Source organism: Akebia trifoliata, chromosome 7, assembly GCF_017979445.1.
Source record: "Akebia trifoliata isolate Shusen 1 chromosome 7, ASM1797944v1, whole genome shotgun sequence".
Lineage (NCBI taxonomy): Eukaryota > Viridiplantae > Streptophyta > Magnoliopsida > Ranunculales > Lardizabalaceae > Akebia > Akebia trifoliata.
The window spans coordinates 25950477-25966387 of record NC_141381.1 but is presented as its reverse complement, the minus strand read 5'-3'; the positions used below and the strand labels follow the sequence as shown (position 1 = coordinate 25966387).

The 15911-nt window shown below is 35.7% G+C and overlaps 1 protein-coding gene across 4 annotated transcripts; it reads right to left on the bottom strand.

Moving 5' to 3' along the window:
• Positions 1 to 470: 470 nt before the first annotated feature.
• LOC147398591 (RNA helicase family protein) lies at positions 471 to 15598 on the bottom strand. Of its 4 annotated transcripts, XM_086447836.1 has the most exons (17): positions 15354 to 15597; positions 14541 to 15145; positions 13786 to 13878; positions 13039 to 13143; positions 12540 to 12757; positions 12181 to 12233; positions 11949 to 12065; positions 10949 to 11040; positions 7908 to 7994; positions 6884 to 7098; positions 6636 to 6728; positions 3857 to 3980; positions 3016 to 3163; positions 2611 to 2680; positions 1397 to 1557; positions 1116 to 1291; positions 471 to 1013 (listed from the first exon to the last, which is right to left on the bottom strand). In XM_086447836.1, the coding sequence occupies exons 2-17, from the start codon at positions 14738 to 14740 to the stop codon at positions 866 to 868; spliced, it is 2100 nt and encodes a 699-aa protein (XP_086303962.1). In that variant the 5' UTR covers positions 14741 to 15145; positions 15354 to 15597; the 3' UTR covers positions 471 to 865. The 4 variants fall into 4 exon arrangements, with proteins under 4 accessions (XP_086303962.1, XP_086303963.1, XP_086303961.1 ...); XM_086447837.1 differs by lacking the exon at positions 10949 to 11040 and adding an exon at positions 9576 to 9625 and having other exon boundaries at positions 14541 to 15598; XM_086447835.1 differs by having other exon boundaries at positions 14541 to 15597.
• Positions 15599 to 15911: the final 313 nt, after the last annotated feature.

The window sequence follows — 15911 nt, the reverse complement described above, 5'->3', positions numbered from 1 at the left end:
TTTGAAAGTTGTGAGTGTTGTCATCATTTTTTTTTTTATCGGACTCTAGAATGAGTTATCAACTCACTTGATAGGAAATCATAAGTAGATCTATGATTCTGTGCCCTTGCCACGTCGGCCAAGTAGAGACCGAGTGAAAAAAAATTGAGTCCACAAATCATTAGTCTCATAACTATCTCGTCATAGGGAGAGAATTATAATTCCTTAAAAAAAAAATGAGAACTATCGCGATTAAGAGAGTTACAATTTTTTAAGTCGGATGATGTTCCGAGAACACACAAGCCTATTTTGCCATCCAGTCATTATTATATGGTAGAGATGAATGAGTTACACAGCCTACAAGATTTGCTCACATGGATCTTTACAACATTGCCACTCCAGAAATAAATGACAGCAGCGACATTCAGTAACAATTCCTCCACAACATCAACTAAATATTGCAAAAGAGAACAAATGATATATCCACATAGTGATCTAAATTAATTCCGTCACCTCTAAAAATTAGTCAAGAAATTTTCATTTATCCAACCCTAATTGGTAACCTCAAAAGCAACATCTGGGGTTAAGGATCCCAAAACAAGCAACCTAAAGAGGAAAATTTTGAGAAAGGTATACATGGTACAAGAACGGTAAATTGTCTAGTACACATGGAGTTTATCGTATCCTCAAGAAACAATGTATCGGCAGCTTTGGACTATTTCACTCACTTGTATCTCAAGCATGGATAATTGGTCCCAAATTACTAGGATTAATGCAGCTGAAAGTTCACATGCGATCATCACCTGTGGCATTTCGGAGAAAGTAAATTCTCTCCCTGTGATGCCAAAACCCACTATTTCATTTATAATATCGAAAACAAATGATATTATTTCTTTGATTTACGAGCAAGAAAACGTTCGCGAGCTGCATGTACTCTATCACGGTCATCAGGAGGCTTAACAACCTCAATCTCTTTATTAGGCAAGTCTGTGAGTTCTCCCTTCAATATATCTTCAGTAATACTGGTGCCACCACTGCTTCATGCAAACAAAATAACTCAACGTCATAACTACTTTGAACATTTTCTGAGCATAGATTAAATCTTAGCATGTTAGAAAGTTTCAGGATAATTGTACCTGAGTTTGTTGACGTCCAATTTCTCAAGCTTCTTTAATATGGGCATGACCCATGACATTTCTACAGCACATACATTCCGCATGAATGCGCGAGATGTAGAAATAAGTTCGTGGTACACGACGTAGTTGGGTAGCATTCCATCTTCATCTGTTCTGAGAACTGAGGATGGATGCACCTAAAATAGCAAATTAGCCAATATGTCACAAGAAGCTCCGAAAACAGTTGTTTATGAAGCTTTGAAAAATCTCTCTCAAAACTGTAATATTTTCATAGACAATACCTGAACAACTTGTGGTTTGAAACCTAGGGTACGATAACCATTGTGATGAATCATCCGCTCAGCAAGCTGGCTTGCATAACCTATGCACAGAGCTCTCCTCAAGTTTTTGAAGTCTTGCCTGTTTTCTTTCCATCTTCGATTTGTTTGTACATCCAATGGTCCTGGTTTTCCAAAACCAAATAGCGTCATAGAGAGAAAAATGAACTTTGGGGGAACAAAACAATAGTGATCACTAAAATGAATTTTTATTTAATAAAGTGACCAAGTTATGATCACAGTGTAAGCCAAAACTTTCCTGAGTTTACAACTGAGTACCAGCAAGTTTCTCTTGAGGATCTTTCAAGAATTCAAGATACAGAAAAATAATGTTATGGGTGGACTGATAATAGCTAATAAGATGCTGGAACATTTCCAAGATGATAACCATTTTAGTGGATATTAATTTTGGTCTGAACAACAGTATGAACATCATTTATGTTGGGTGTTTCATAGATATAACACAGGAACACCTCTCTCATGTAAATCACCTTAGAATTAACACACATCTTGGGTGCTGTTAGCAAAAATTGGTATGGCAATAGAAGCTCTCTAAAAGAAAGGCAAAAAAGGCGGTCAAATCAAGTTTCATTGCCTCCACTTCCAAGTTAAAACTAGTGTTGTCTATATTAAACAGATCCGCATAACAAAATAAAAGAGTGGATAATTGTCCTCTTTGAACCAGAAAATACTGAAAACTTGAACCCTTATGAGCTATCTGTACAATGCCATAAAGATCATGAATATTGCCTCTAATTTTTCCCCAGTTTTATAGAATGGCCAATTCAATGTACACACTTTGGTATGGTGAATCATGACTGCATGCAAATAGTTTTAAGTCTCTCAAATTTACTTCACAATTATGGAACCTGAGAAGGTATGGTTTTGACAAGTATGGACCAATATAAACCGAGCAACATAAAAAAAAAATTACAGAAAATTTAATAAAGAATAAAATGTGATCCTGGAAACTTGATGACCCTGACAATCACGGCATGATGGGCAACGTAACCATGAACTTGCAAGAAAGATATAATAATATCCACACAACAAGTAAATCATGAGCATAAAAGAATAGTCTCATAATAATTGTAAGAAACCACCATCAAAGTAAACACTTCAAGATGAAAATACTTGTTTGGAAATAAATAAGTTCTTGAAAGTAATAGAATCCCAACCATTAGCTGTTTTCTGCATTATTTGAGATAACTGTTTTCTGACATCTTTGGTAAACATCATTCCTCGCACCTACAACAGAAAGATCCAAAACATAACATTTCTCTACTATCAAGAAAAATTGAGAAGAAGAATTGTCAAGTCTCAATCTGAGAGCTTGGCAGGAATTTATAATAAAAGAGTTAAAAGACAAAAAAACCCTTACAAGAAATAAAAGAATAAAAACTATTACTAAACAACTAGGACTAAAATAACACAAGATTATTTCCAATAACATGCACATACCAATAACATCTATCTTTACCTGGTAAATAATATTTACTGGCATATCAAGAAGGGTAGAAATGAATACAAAGAGTAGATGTTAGGCGCCCACAATATTAGTTGAGAGAGAGAGAGAGAAGTACCTTTAGGTCATTATCTGTGCACCAGCGTGGATCATAGTTTGCTTGGTCCCAATTTTCATATACTTGGAGCAACTGAATGTGATCGCCAAAACCAGAACCATCTGGTAAGTCTGAAGTTGCGTGCTTCCTCTTCTTCTCATTGCCCTTACTTCCAAGTGGAGGACCAGATGTTAGATTAGTATGATTTTAGGTAAGGACATCCAAACCACTGTTAAGGAAAAGAATATAAAAGTGTGAATATGATGCATATAATTACATCTATTTCTCGATAACACCACTGAAATGTCCACATATTTTTCAAAAAAGAAGTCTCAGTTCAACCACAAAATATGATAAATTGCAATGGAATGCCTCATCAAGATCAGTCACAAAATCATAAAAGAGCCATTGCTCTATAGTTATGCAAATGGAACTTAGAATGCTCTACTATAAAAAAAATAAAGAATGCTCGTTTAGTAGGAAACTTTGTTTAAATTATGGTAGAATCAAGCAAGAAGATTTTTTCAAAAGTTACTCATCCTCAAAATATTATACATGTCAAAAATATTTGAGAAAATTCAACATCTTCAAAAGATTTATAGAATAAATTACAAATTTGTTTCGTAATTTAAAAAATAATCATACATTACTGTATGCTGCAATTGTTGCTGAAAGTAGAAGTTAAAAAAGATACCTAAAAATTCATAGTTTGAACACAAATTAATACTATTTTATTCTAAGAATTTTCATCCAGCCGGAGTTTAACCAACAAGAACACGAATATGTGAAGATCCATGCAAAACAATGGAATGTGAATCATTAAAAAAGAAAAAGAAAAATGAAGTTAAATAAATTAGTCAACCTTCGACTAGGAAGTAAGGTGGTCTCTGCAGATAACATGGCAGCAACGGTCAATGCTTGTGACAGACAACCATTCTCATTTGCCTCTAGTAAGGTCCTTGAAAGTGAAGGTTCCAATGGAAGTTCTTCATAAGATTCAAAGTGGCATCTAAGATCAGAAAAAAGTAAAGAAACTAACAACGGTAATTAAACATAATCCAATTAATATGCCATCACATATGCACCACATTGCAGATGATTTCAATTAGAACATCTGACAACATTCAGTTGAAAAAATAATTTGAAAATGAAATCACACATAATGATCATTCAGTTCCTCAAAAGGTAATGGGTTTGTCACATTTCAATTGCTTCAAAGGAGTATCCACAAAGATTTTTTGTATTTACCTAAGAAGAAAGGAATGACCTGCTCTTCCAAAAAAGTTTCCAGAATTAGCAACAGCTGCTAATGAAGTCAGTGATGTGTTAAAAAAATTACATCAATTGTCTAAATTGATGTCTCAAACAAGATTGACTGTGGGACATGCTCTGATAAACTGAAAATTGGTTAACCCCAATGCAATATCAATGCTTTTCCGGGACAAATTAAAAAACCGATGGTTGGGAATACCCCAAAGTGACCATTTTCATTCTTCTGGCTCAATAACCACAAGGATGGAGAGATTAAGGAGGATATCATGTTGTCCATAGAGTTGGAATTGGATGATCAAAGTGGAGATTGGGTTCTCAGGAAATTTTGAAAAAATGGCAGTTAGGCCAGCTCTGATTTCTGGTGATGAATTTAAACAAGAAGTAGCATAGTCACATGTCAAGCATAGCAGTGATGAGAATGCTGAGAAGGATGAGGGGAAAATGAAGAAAAATAAAGTTGGAAATGAAGCATTTGCGAAAATTTAAGAGTAGCCAAAATACGTGATTAATTAAAGGAACATCGATCAAGATGGTTTGGTCGTGTGCAACGAATACTGATAACAATCCCAGTTAAAAGGACGTGCATGTTGGAGGTTCAAAAAAATGAGACGAAGACCAAAAGGGATGTGGCTGAGGTTGGGTAAATTTGGGTTGCATCTTAAATGGACTGGTTTTTAATCAGGTCTAAAACCTAGACATGCCACAGGCCTTAGAAAAAATTAACGTCCAAGATTGGCCCACCTCTCGTGCAGTCACAGTCTGGCCAATTTTTGGCCGTTCCGAACCATACCCAAATCTACTTACCCTCCTGGAGTGGGGAGAAAATGCAACTCAATAGCTGGTCCAAGAGTAGCCCATATTAGAATAATTAACAAATAGTCAGAATTCCTCTACTAATTGGCTTATTTATCCACATGGTTGAGATCATCAAGTTTGAATAAGGTTTACAAAGAGATGCAACTCAAAAGTTGGTCTGTCTGTAGCCTATATCAAAATAATTAATGAATGAAGTAGGTAATCCTTCATTAAATAGTATATTTATGCACTTGATTGAGATCATCTAGATCAAGTGGGATCTTTGAAGATATGCAACTCAAAGCTAGCTTATTTGTAGGACAAATAAAAGTCTTTAGACGAAAGGGTAACAAATCTTTCATAAGGCTCTGTCATTTCTCCTCACAGCAAAAACCTCCAACCTGTTGGTTACAAGAACTTGTTTATGGATAGACCCACTTTAAATTGAATACAAAAAAACAGGCTGCTTTGGACCGCCCAACAGGGCTTGCACCCTTAGTCCAATTGAATTAACATAAAACATGGTTTTAGACAGAATTGAGAGAGAGTCAAGGAAATTATAATACAAACATTATCAACAAAAACTAGTTCCTCCCACCAAAATAAAATGTGCTGATTTTTAGTTTTATGAGTCATGTAGTAAGTTGTAAATAAAAATAAGAAATTATGATTACATTAATTGATTACTTCCCTTGGAATACAAGGCTTGGACTGAACTGTATATAATAATGTGAACCATGAGTGCCCATAGGTCGTGAGTTTGATACCCAGTATGAGCATCAATTCCTCAAGGGCCACCCGCGAGGGCACACCCTCACTTACCTAGTATGTGTGATGTACGGGCGATGCACTTGCCCCGGGACTAGTCCTTGGACAAGACCATGGTCTATGGACTGGGCAAAGCCCAGATACGGGCCTGGTCTGCTGTCTACAGGGATACCCGGTTATCCAAAAAAAAAAAGTGAAACATGCGTGAGATGAATCTTCTGGCTTACCAAATATCTGTATTGGAGACAAGTTCACGATCACATGTCATATTGGAACACAATGAAACTTTGACATGGTATCAAGGACATAAATGTGTTGAATTTTAATTTTTATGGAAGCATGTAAGTTGAAGATGAAATTAAAAAGTTACTTTTTATCAGTCAAATTAATCGACTCCCTGTCCTGGAATACAAGGCATTGATTGAACGGTGGATAATAGTAGAAACATTTAGAGATTGGGAACATATCTATAACTATACGGAGCTAATCACTCTGGTAGAAAGGTTTGAATGTCATATAATCATACTTCCCTATACCTGCTCCAAGAGAAGCTTACCTACATGAAAGATATTTAAATTTCACCCCCCTCCCCCCCCCCCCCCCCCCCCCCCCCAATTCTTTATTATCTAAAACTTATATTTTGCAATAATGACAAAATGAAGCAAGAAAGATGCCCATTGTCTTCTATTATCCTACCCACCTGACTCTGAACTCTGGGGGAAAAACAAATTCTCAATGACCTCTAAAAAAATACTCATTGTTAATACAGTAATATTAAGAGAAGAAAATTGAAACAGATCCAATACCAGCCATTGTTCTTCCAATATGTGTAATCGATCCATTTTCATCAATTGCATCAATGAGAAACAGCTGCTTTAAAGCATCTTCTAACGATTCACCTGCATCAACAAGTGGATTAATGGATACTGAAATCGTATAGGCCACAACAATATATTATAAAACTATTGACATATTGAAAAAAAAGAACGGTAAAACAGAGAAGCACACAGGATAATACAAATGGGAGTTAAAGCATGCAAGAACTTTTTCTTACGTGACGGTGGATCAAGAAAATCAAATCTGAGAATATCAATATCAGGGAGGTCCAGTGATTTCAAATGAAGAACAGTTCCAGCAAGAGAAGACCGTTGTATTTCGGGGACTGTCACTTCAGAAAATTCCTCACGGTAAACAATGGAGGGGTACAAACGGTAACACTTTCCAGGACATGTTCTTCCAGCTCGTCCTGCACGCTGATCAGCTTGGACTCTGCAATTAGGAAAACTCATCAAGTCGGTAGTAGTAGTAGTAATATGGTTACTGGAAAAACTGTAGCTTGAATACTTCCTTTGTCATCTAATTACAATAGTTCATATCACAATAGCTTAACCAGCAATAGAAGGAATAAACACGAACTGAAGAGCATTAAGATAAAATTATTGTGGAACAAAAGAAATTTTAATCAGACAACCAATAATTTGGGGAAGCAAATGCGAAAATACTTCATAATTATCAACCATCTCACCCCAGCATTCCCCAGTTGCTCAAGTGTCTTAAATACTAGATCTTACAACATAAACAGAAAAACAACCATAGTCCACAAACCTCACAATGCGCAAACTGAATGAAAAAATTGAAGGAAATCTTCTTACTAATTGAAGATGGAGGTACCTAACTCAGTTTCTTCTCAACTAGTATTCCCGACAAAATCAAGCGGATCCATCATCATATCTTGTGTACAGTTCCCAGAAAGTAAATACCAATGGAAACACGAGCATTCATTTATATTTCCTCATCCTTTATTAAGAGGGGAAATTCAATGATAAACTAACATGCTGACAGATCCTCCATATTGGAATCTCTATTGTGAAGTACCAAAGAAAATGGATGAAAGCAGATTAAAAGCGTGAAAGAAGTACATTCATCAAAGGTCCAATGAATCAACAACAAAATAATAAGATAAAGAGAAAAAAAACACCACTGATGTAGTTATCAATTTAAGAATGATGACACATATAGGACGGCAAAGAATTAAAAAGAATGAAATTGCTCAACCGTTTTTTTTCCTCGAATAGTACCTGCTTATTGGAACAACATCAAGGGAGTACATGCCAGTTGAAGGGTTGTATTGCCGTTGCTTCACATAACCGGAATCAATAACATACCTAAGATAAAGTTTTTTTCATTAAAGAAGAGACATAATAATCATGAAGCATTGATGAAAATAAAGTTTGATTAAAAATAGAAATTTAAAATTTAAAAAAAAAAAAACACTAATAGGAAGGTATCTTAAGGATAAGGTGGATAAATTTAAATTGCATAGAGCATGCCATAGACGAGGACCAGAAGGTTTGAAAGGATTACATAATCATACTGCACAGATCCAGGAGTGGTATCATTACAATAAGCTACAGTGCATTACTCTATTATTTCTTTTTTCTTTTTTTCCCTTTATCTTCGTTTGGCATAAGTCTATTAAGCCACTGCTTGGTTGGCAATCTGTAGATCGAATCCTTGACAATTAAACTATTGCACAGCAAGAAAAAAAATGTTGCTACACGGCAACTTGGCTTAACAAAGAAAGAGATACCGACAAACAGGTTTTTTTTTTGGTCAGTATACATACAGACAGAGTATTGAGGAGGTCAAAAGGTTAGAAGGAGAGAAGGTGTTCCATGGTGCAGTGGATATGAACAGGGTCTTCACTATGTTGGAATGGCCATGCTTAGCCACATGCATGAGCAACGTCTGGCATTCTCCAGTGAAGTAAGAGACGCTTGTACCAGAGTTGTTATAACTCTTACTTCTGTTGTCTCACCAGATCCCACCTCTCGCAGACCATCTCCCTTTCCTCCCATTTATAAGCCCTCACTTTCGAAGAGCATAACATCCCAGCTTTTATTAGGAAACTCTCAAGGGACTTGTAAAAATTTGTGATTAAATAGTGACTTTTTCTTCGCTGAATTTAATCACGATTTAGTTGCGACTTTTTAATAAGACGCAACTTTAACGGACTTTGTGATTGAATCACAAACTTTGCAATTAAGTAAGAAAAAAATGAACTATGACACTGATGTACTAGTAAGAGAATATGACTTCGTTAAAGATGGTGGTGACATTGACTTTGATGTTTTTGACCAGTTGATGAATCCTAACTCTGACTTACAATTGTTATCTTTTTATATTTTGAACAATATAAATATTTTTTTATAGGTAAACCAGAAATTTAATTAAAAAGGTGGTAGATGACCAACCAAAAAAACAAATAATACAAAGAGAAGACCAAACAAAACAAAAGAAAATTACAGCGAGCAAAGAGCCTCCCACTTAAAACGAAATCCTCAAAGAAGATCCCTTTGAAATCAGAGTCAACCTTTCACTAGAAGAATAACTAAGCCAAGGATAAAAAAGCAACATATCCTGGTGATCCCTTTCAATCCTGGAGAAGATTCTCCTATTTCTTTCCAAGCTAGTGCCCCAACAAATTGCAAAAGGTAGCAAAGCCCATAATCTTTTTTTCCTACCAGTAAAAGGATTCACTTACCAGCTCGAGAACATATACAAACAAGAATTAGGAAGAACCCAACTTACTTTGAACAAGCGCAAAAAATGGGACCATAACGTTGTGACAAAAGAGCAATGGATAAAGATTTGATCAATAGATTTCACACTGTCATAGCAAAAGGTACAAAAATTTGGAGAGACAAAACCCCAACTAATAAGATGATCCAAAGTTAGCAATGTACCAGAGACCGTTAGCCAAGCGAAGAAGAAAACTTACGAAGGGACTTTCGACCTACAAATGATGTCAACAGAAAAGTTACTAACCTCTTGAGGTTGAACAGCATTTCTAAAAGAGTTAATTGAGAAACATCTTGGGTTGTTATAGGTCTATTCCCAACAATCACTCCTAGAAGGCTCCAAGCGCAAAGAGTCAAGTTTGGAAGATGGATCCACTAGCTCCTGATTTTCTAAATCATTAAAAGTTCTTCTAAAATCCAAATCCCAAGAAGTTTCAATCCCATTTTGATTGACCAAGGCAGAAATGGGAAGATCCTTCTTTGTCGAAAGCTCATAAAGTAAAGGAAAAAAGCACAGATAAAGAGGTCTTACCAAGACAATTGTCCTCCCAAAATCTAACCCTTTCGCCGTTCCCTACTCTGAAAGTTGTTTCCGGAATCTTGATAACCCTTTAGAAATTACAATACCTTTTTCAAACCACACATCCAAAAGAATTTTTCACCTCCCCACTTTCCCAACCAAATTTCTTTTCCCCAAATTTCTCCTTAATTATATTTCTTCACAGATTTGTCTTTTCTACCCCAAAACGCCACAACCATTTCCCGAGCAATATAAATCTTAACTATATTGTGGACATGTGATTACTTGTTGTGCATGCATGGAAGAAATCAATATGGGGGATTAGTATAGTTCAATACGGTATTTAATGATATAACATGAGAATACCACTTAGTAGGAACAATTACACAGTCCTAATCCTAACTTGATTTTTTCCCAATTGTTTTCAATTTTTTCTCAATGTTACCGAATTTTTTTATTTTTACTCTTGTCAACTTATTCCCATACTCCGACTTGATGACCATGGTGGCAGCAGATGAAGGGTTGAAGTACCTGAAGGTTTAAAATCTCGTTTTGGGGCATTGTGTCTATCAGGAGAATAACCGAGACTATGTCTAGCAAGGCAATCTAAGACATTGTAAAAAATTCAATGTTTCGTTCTGATTCTAATCATATATTTTGGAGAAGAAAGTGTTTGCAACACAATTTTTTTTAATGCATGAGCCCTCGAATTACACTTCCCATGTTTATGGCTATTTGATGTGCACCAAGCAGCCATAAATTATACAAATGTTTGCAAGGAAATTTTCGAAGCGCCCCAAAGAAGGCCTCAAAAGGAGAAAAAAAGATGCTTTAGTGAGCCACTTCCAAAATAAATCTGTTGTATGCATCCAACAAAGCTAAACAACAAAAAACAATAAAAAATGATCACCGAATGCAATAGTTATGATATGGAAAAATAATAAGCAACCAACATAAGAGAAAATAAGGCAAAGAACTAAAATGTAATTAACACATATGAAAAATCAAATTTCCTTACACTACACCATCAACAGTCAAAGATGTTTCAGCAATATTTGTGGCAACAATAAACCGCCTACAATTTGGCGGGGATGGATTGAATACTCGTACCTGCAAGACCGTGTCAGATATGAAACATCAACCATAATAATTTAATAAGAGAGTCTTTAGTGTCATCATGGCTGAGAACTCAAATTTCAAAGTCAATTTTAGACCAGTATATCTGCAGTATCCCAGACATATAAGTAGCTATTTGGGCATACCAAAGATCGAAACTAGCATAAAAAGATATTACGATCATATAATTCAGATGAAGCAATTGAAACAAAAAAACCAACCAACAATAAAAACAAGAAATTATTGAAGAAGAACGAGAAAAGGCAGACATTAGCCCACAAGATGTATCGAGAATAATTAGTATTGCAAGATGAAGTTCCACAAGTAGCGTAGGTACAACATCGCCATTAACTAGTGATCCAAAAGTTCCAGTAAGTCTAGACAAGCAGGTCGGAAACCAGAAAAGATGCTTCTTAGTGACACAGGTGTACGACTTCTTTTGCAAAAAGATGGTTTTGATGCAGATACATACCATCACAACTGAACCTAACCACCATCAGATCACTAAAATAACCAGATCTGATTAATTTGGAAAAGGAAATACATCATCATGAAAAAAGATTTCACACAAAAGAGGAATTTTAAATAATCTGTCACAGATAATTATCAAGGGTATCATCAGAGAACCCTATTTGTCTAGTTCACCCTCCCTAGGACAAATTTTTGAAGTTATAAAATGGCATAACAGTTCATGTGCAACCTGATAAGATTTTTATTCCCCCAACAGATTGAATGTAATTTGTTTACCACTGTAATGAGAAGTTCTGATTAGTGAGTATTTTCTCCAGTGAAACCTAACACGAAAATAAAGACTAAACATTGAACCTTTTATAAAACCAAAAATGTAAGGTAACAATTAATACGGTCTTTGAAATGATTAAAAATGAAGATGGAAGACTTGCCTGCATTTCAGGTGGTAAAGAACCATGAAGGGGAAGAATTATGGCATCCATACAAGACCCTTCCTCCAGGCTTTGAACTCTCTCCTCCAACTTCAATACCAATTTCTCTATATCATCCTATAAGAGATTTCCAATGAATTCCATAAGTAAAAAAATAAAAATTGTAATACTACTAAGATTGTAATTCCTAAACAATAGATGTAAGATACACCTCGTAAAGAAAACAGCTCACCTGTCCGGTCATGAATATTAAGACATCTCCTTCTGGTTCCCGGATGTGTACATCTATTGAAACCAAATGAAACAGTAAATAACATGAACCAGTGCATGCACAAAAACTGAAACAGCACTTCGTAAACATAAAATTTGTTTTGGTTGAAACTCTTGGACATAATCTTTGAATATTGTTTCTAAAACTTCAACCTTTAAATGCCACAATAAATTTGAAAATGAGAATATAAGATAGTGTTTTGAGTTCATTATTGTCAAAAAAAAAAAAAAAGATACAAGTTCACTTAACATGAGTAACCATTGCAGAACCAAGAATACCATCAAATGCAATCTGGAAACTAATCAAACTTTAAATCATACCAAGAGCTGTTTTCAAAGAAGATTCAATATAGCTTGTTGGACGCTCAGTGCTGTACCGTATTTCTACAGGGAACAACTTCCCAGGTACATTCAACACAGGACAATTGGAGAAGAATCTCGATACTTTCTCACCATCCAGAGTTGCCGAAGTGATCATAACCTTTAAATTAGTTGGACGCATCTTAATCAAGCGTTTCATCAACCCCAACAATATGTCACTGTCAATGGATGCTTCAAGAAATCAATCTAGCCTCAAATAACAATAACATGAAGTGACTAAAATGCAATTTCATCTGACCTACCTATAATATTAAATATCTAAAAACGGGATTTAAGATGCTCTATATAATTAGAAAGCAATCTTGTGCTTGCTTCCATGGTATACTTTGTAATATTGTTAAGCTATTGAAAGTGGGGGGGGGGGGGGGGGGAGGGAGGTAAAGTAGGCCTCTACAACATCCAAAATGCAGATTATATCAAGAACACACAAAAATCTTACGTGTTTAAACTCCTCTCATGAGCTTCATCCAATATAATTACGGAATACTGATTTAGCTCTGGGTTAGAAAGACTTTCCCTAAGGAGAACTCCATCTGTAAGGTATCTGGGTATTCCATAACTCAAAGTTAGTGACCAAAATAAATTCGCAAACACCCACACCCACCTATTTACATGGATGTCAATATGGAACCAAAAAACAAGATCGGGTGCCACATGGATGCAAAGCACAAAATTTTAAGTACTCCAAAAAATTAAAAAGGAAAGGACATTATTCTCACTGCTGGTCAACGCATTTTGTGGTAGTTCACGTGGCCCAAATGAGGACCTAAGTCCAAGTTTTACATCCATTTTTAAAGTCTTCTTAGCGTTCCTTTCTTTCTGAATTTTTTTCTTTTTTCTTTTTAAATTTAATCTAAACCATGCACCCTAACAGGCTAAGATATCATTTGATCCAATGTGGTAGTCCATGTGGCCCAAATGAGGACCTAGGTCCAGGTTCCACATCCATTTTCAAAATCTTTGACTAGGCTAAAAAAGTTCTTTTTTTTTTTAATTTTGAATTTATTTTCTTTTTAAATATAATCTCAACCACGAACCCTTGAAGGGTAAGATCTCACTTGACCCAATGTCGTCGTCGAAGTGGCCCAATTGAGGAACTAGGTTCAGGTTCTATATGGTCACACACACACACACACTAACTAATATATATATATCGAGCGAGCGAGAGAGAGAGAAAGAGAGTTACTTGATGCAAGTTTTATCTGAAGTCCTGTCCTCAAATCTAATGGCATATCCCACTTCCTCACCAAGACGAACACCAAGCTCATGTGCTACCCGCCTGTGTTAAGGGAAAGAAAAGGGATCACATATTATATTGAATCCCTAAATTGGCATGGCTAGTTTGGTTCGTAGTTCAAAAAACAGAAAGTAAATGAGAAACTCCACATTATTCTTGGTTTATGAAAGCCAATTACAATATATGCCCAAATGAAAAAAAGCCAACAGTTAGTTTTTACAAATTACATGATTAAAAAAAACAAGCGTAATGGAATAGTAAAGCAAACCAGCCATCCCCCAAGGATTCATTGTCGAATTTTGAATGGAAAATAATTGATGTCTACGGATTTTAAAATCCGATAAGTGAAACTCTAAGGCACTTCTCTTCAAACAAGATTTACAGATTTTACTTAATCCCATGCCGCAATGTCAGGCAAAACCCTAAAATTCAAATTCTTTGGATATGCGGCCGACTGCAATAGTGGTGGGGCATTAATAACTAAAGTTTCACCAGTAATCCAACTAAAAGCAATCAAATCATTACTTCAAACTGAAACAAATCCCTATATTTCAAATTCTTCAAATACGCATAATCGAGGAGCATCAAAAACTAAAATTTAACCAGTAATCCAAGTAAAATCACTCAAACCATGACTTATCAAACTGATCAAATCTTTGTAACCTAAAAAATAAATTAAATCGAAGATTTTGAAATAAGGTTACCTCGAGACGGACACTGCAGCGACTCGGCGAGGCTGAGTGACAGCGATGATACCAGATTTAGTGTAGCCTTTACGGTGTAAAATCTGAGAGAGTTGAGTGCTCTTTCCTGAACCAGTTTCTCCAATTATAACGACGACTGAGTTTTGTTCTACTGTTTCAATGATTTTCTCTTCGAATTGGAGGATAGGAAGAACTGCCATTGATGATCAGTTTGAGATCCAAACTCTGCAAAGAGTAGTATTTAACAAATCCTTGAAGAAAAATACGAGAATTGGGCCATTAGGGCATTAAAATGCAGCGCTTCAGAGTTTAGAGTTCAGAGTTCAGAGTTCAGAAGAAGCTTCTTCCCTCGCAAGTCGCCAAATCAAATAGAATACATTTGATGGTGTTCGTCGTGCTATGTAATACGGGGGTTCGGGAAGTACTGGATATTTTCTTTGACGAGGACCTGCACATCCGCTGCAATAGGGTCGCACTATTTGCACCCACTTTTTTTTTTTTTTCTCATCTTACCCACCATCCCCCTATTGAATGTGATTTTTGGTATTCTTCTCTTTGTATCTCTTCGTCCTTTGCGTCTTTCTCGTTCTTCACATTTACGAAAGCTTCAACTAAGATTTCAATCAGAATTTCGTGATACAAGAAGTAATACCCTAAGAATATTTAGAGCTTACAAAATAGGTTAAAAATGATCGTGAAAACCTCAACTCCTAATTTAGAGGTTGTTCAAAAATCTCGATAACAAAAACATGAAACTTCATTCGATAAGTCAGTAACAAATCTGTTAAGGTAGATGTAAATAATTTGCTCTACCTTAGAATCTGTGATGATGCTTTTTGATCTCTACTCCACGTACCCTTGAATGTTCCTGCAACAACACATCTCCGATGCTCAAGTCAAGATTTTGTACAAGAAATAGTATCTCCTCCATTTTTTTAGAAAAGATTCTTCCTAGATTTATGTTTATGCAGTTCCATTTGATTAGAGACTTTCCTTGATTCGTGCGAATACAGTTAAACTCCTTATTTTAAGGGATTTGAAACTCCCAAACTTCAGTTATAAACCCTCGAAGCTCAATTGAAGGCAATGACTAACATTTCTTCCTTTTATGTTGATCCGGACGCTTAGCTATGTTGTCTCGTGATTCGGACGCTTAGTTAAATTGTCTCAAGATTGCCACGTGTCACTTTTTTTTCTCGAATAATACCCTTTATCGGGGTTTTGGATCTTGATCCGAAACTCCGAGACAACTTAATAAATGATGAACATGTGGCATCTTTATATTAGACGGTTATTCATTAGCCTATCACTCATGGCATTAAATTTGAAGTCCGACCGCTCGAACTTCTAAGGTGGCGCTCTAAATAACTT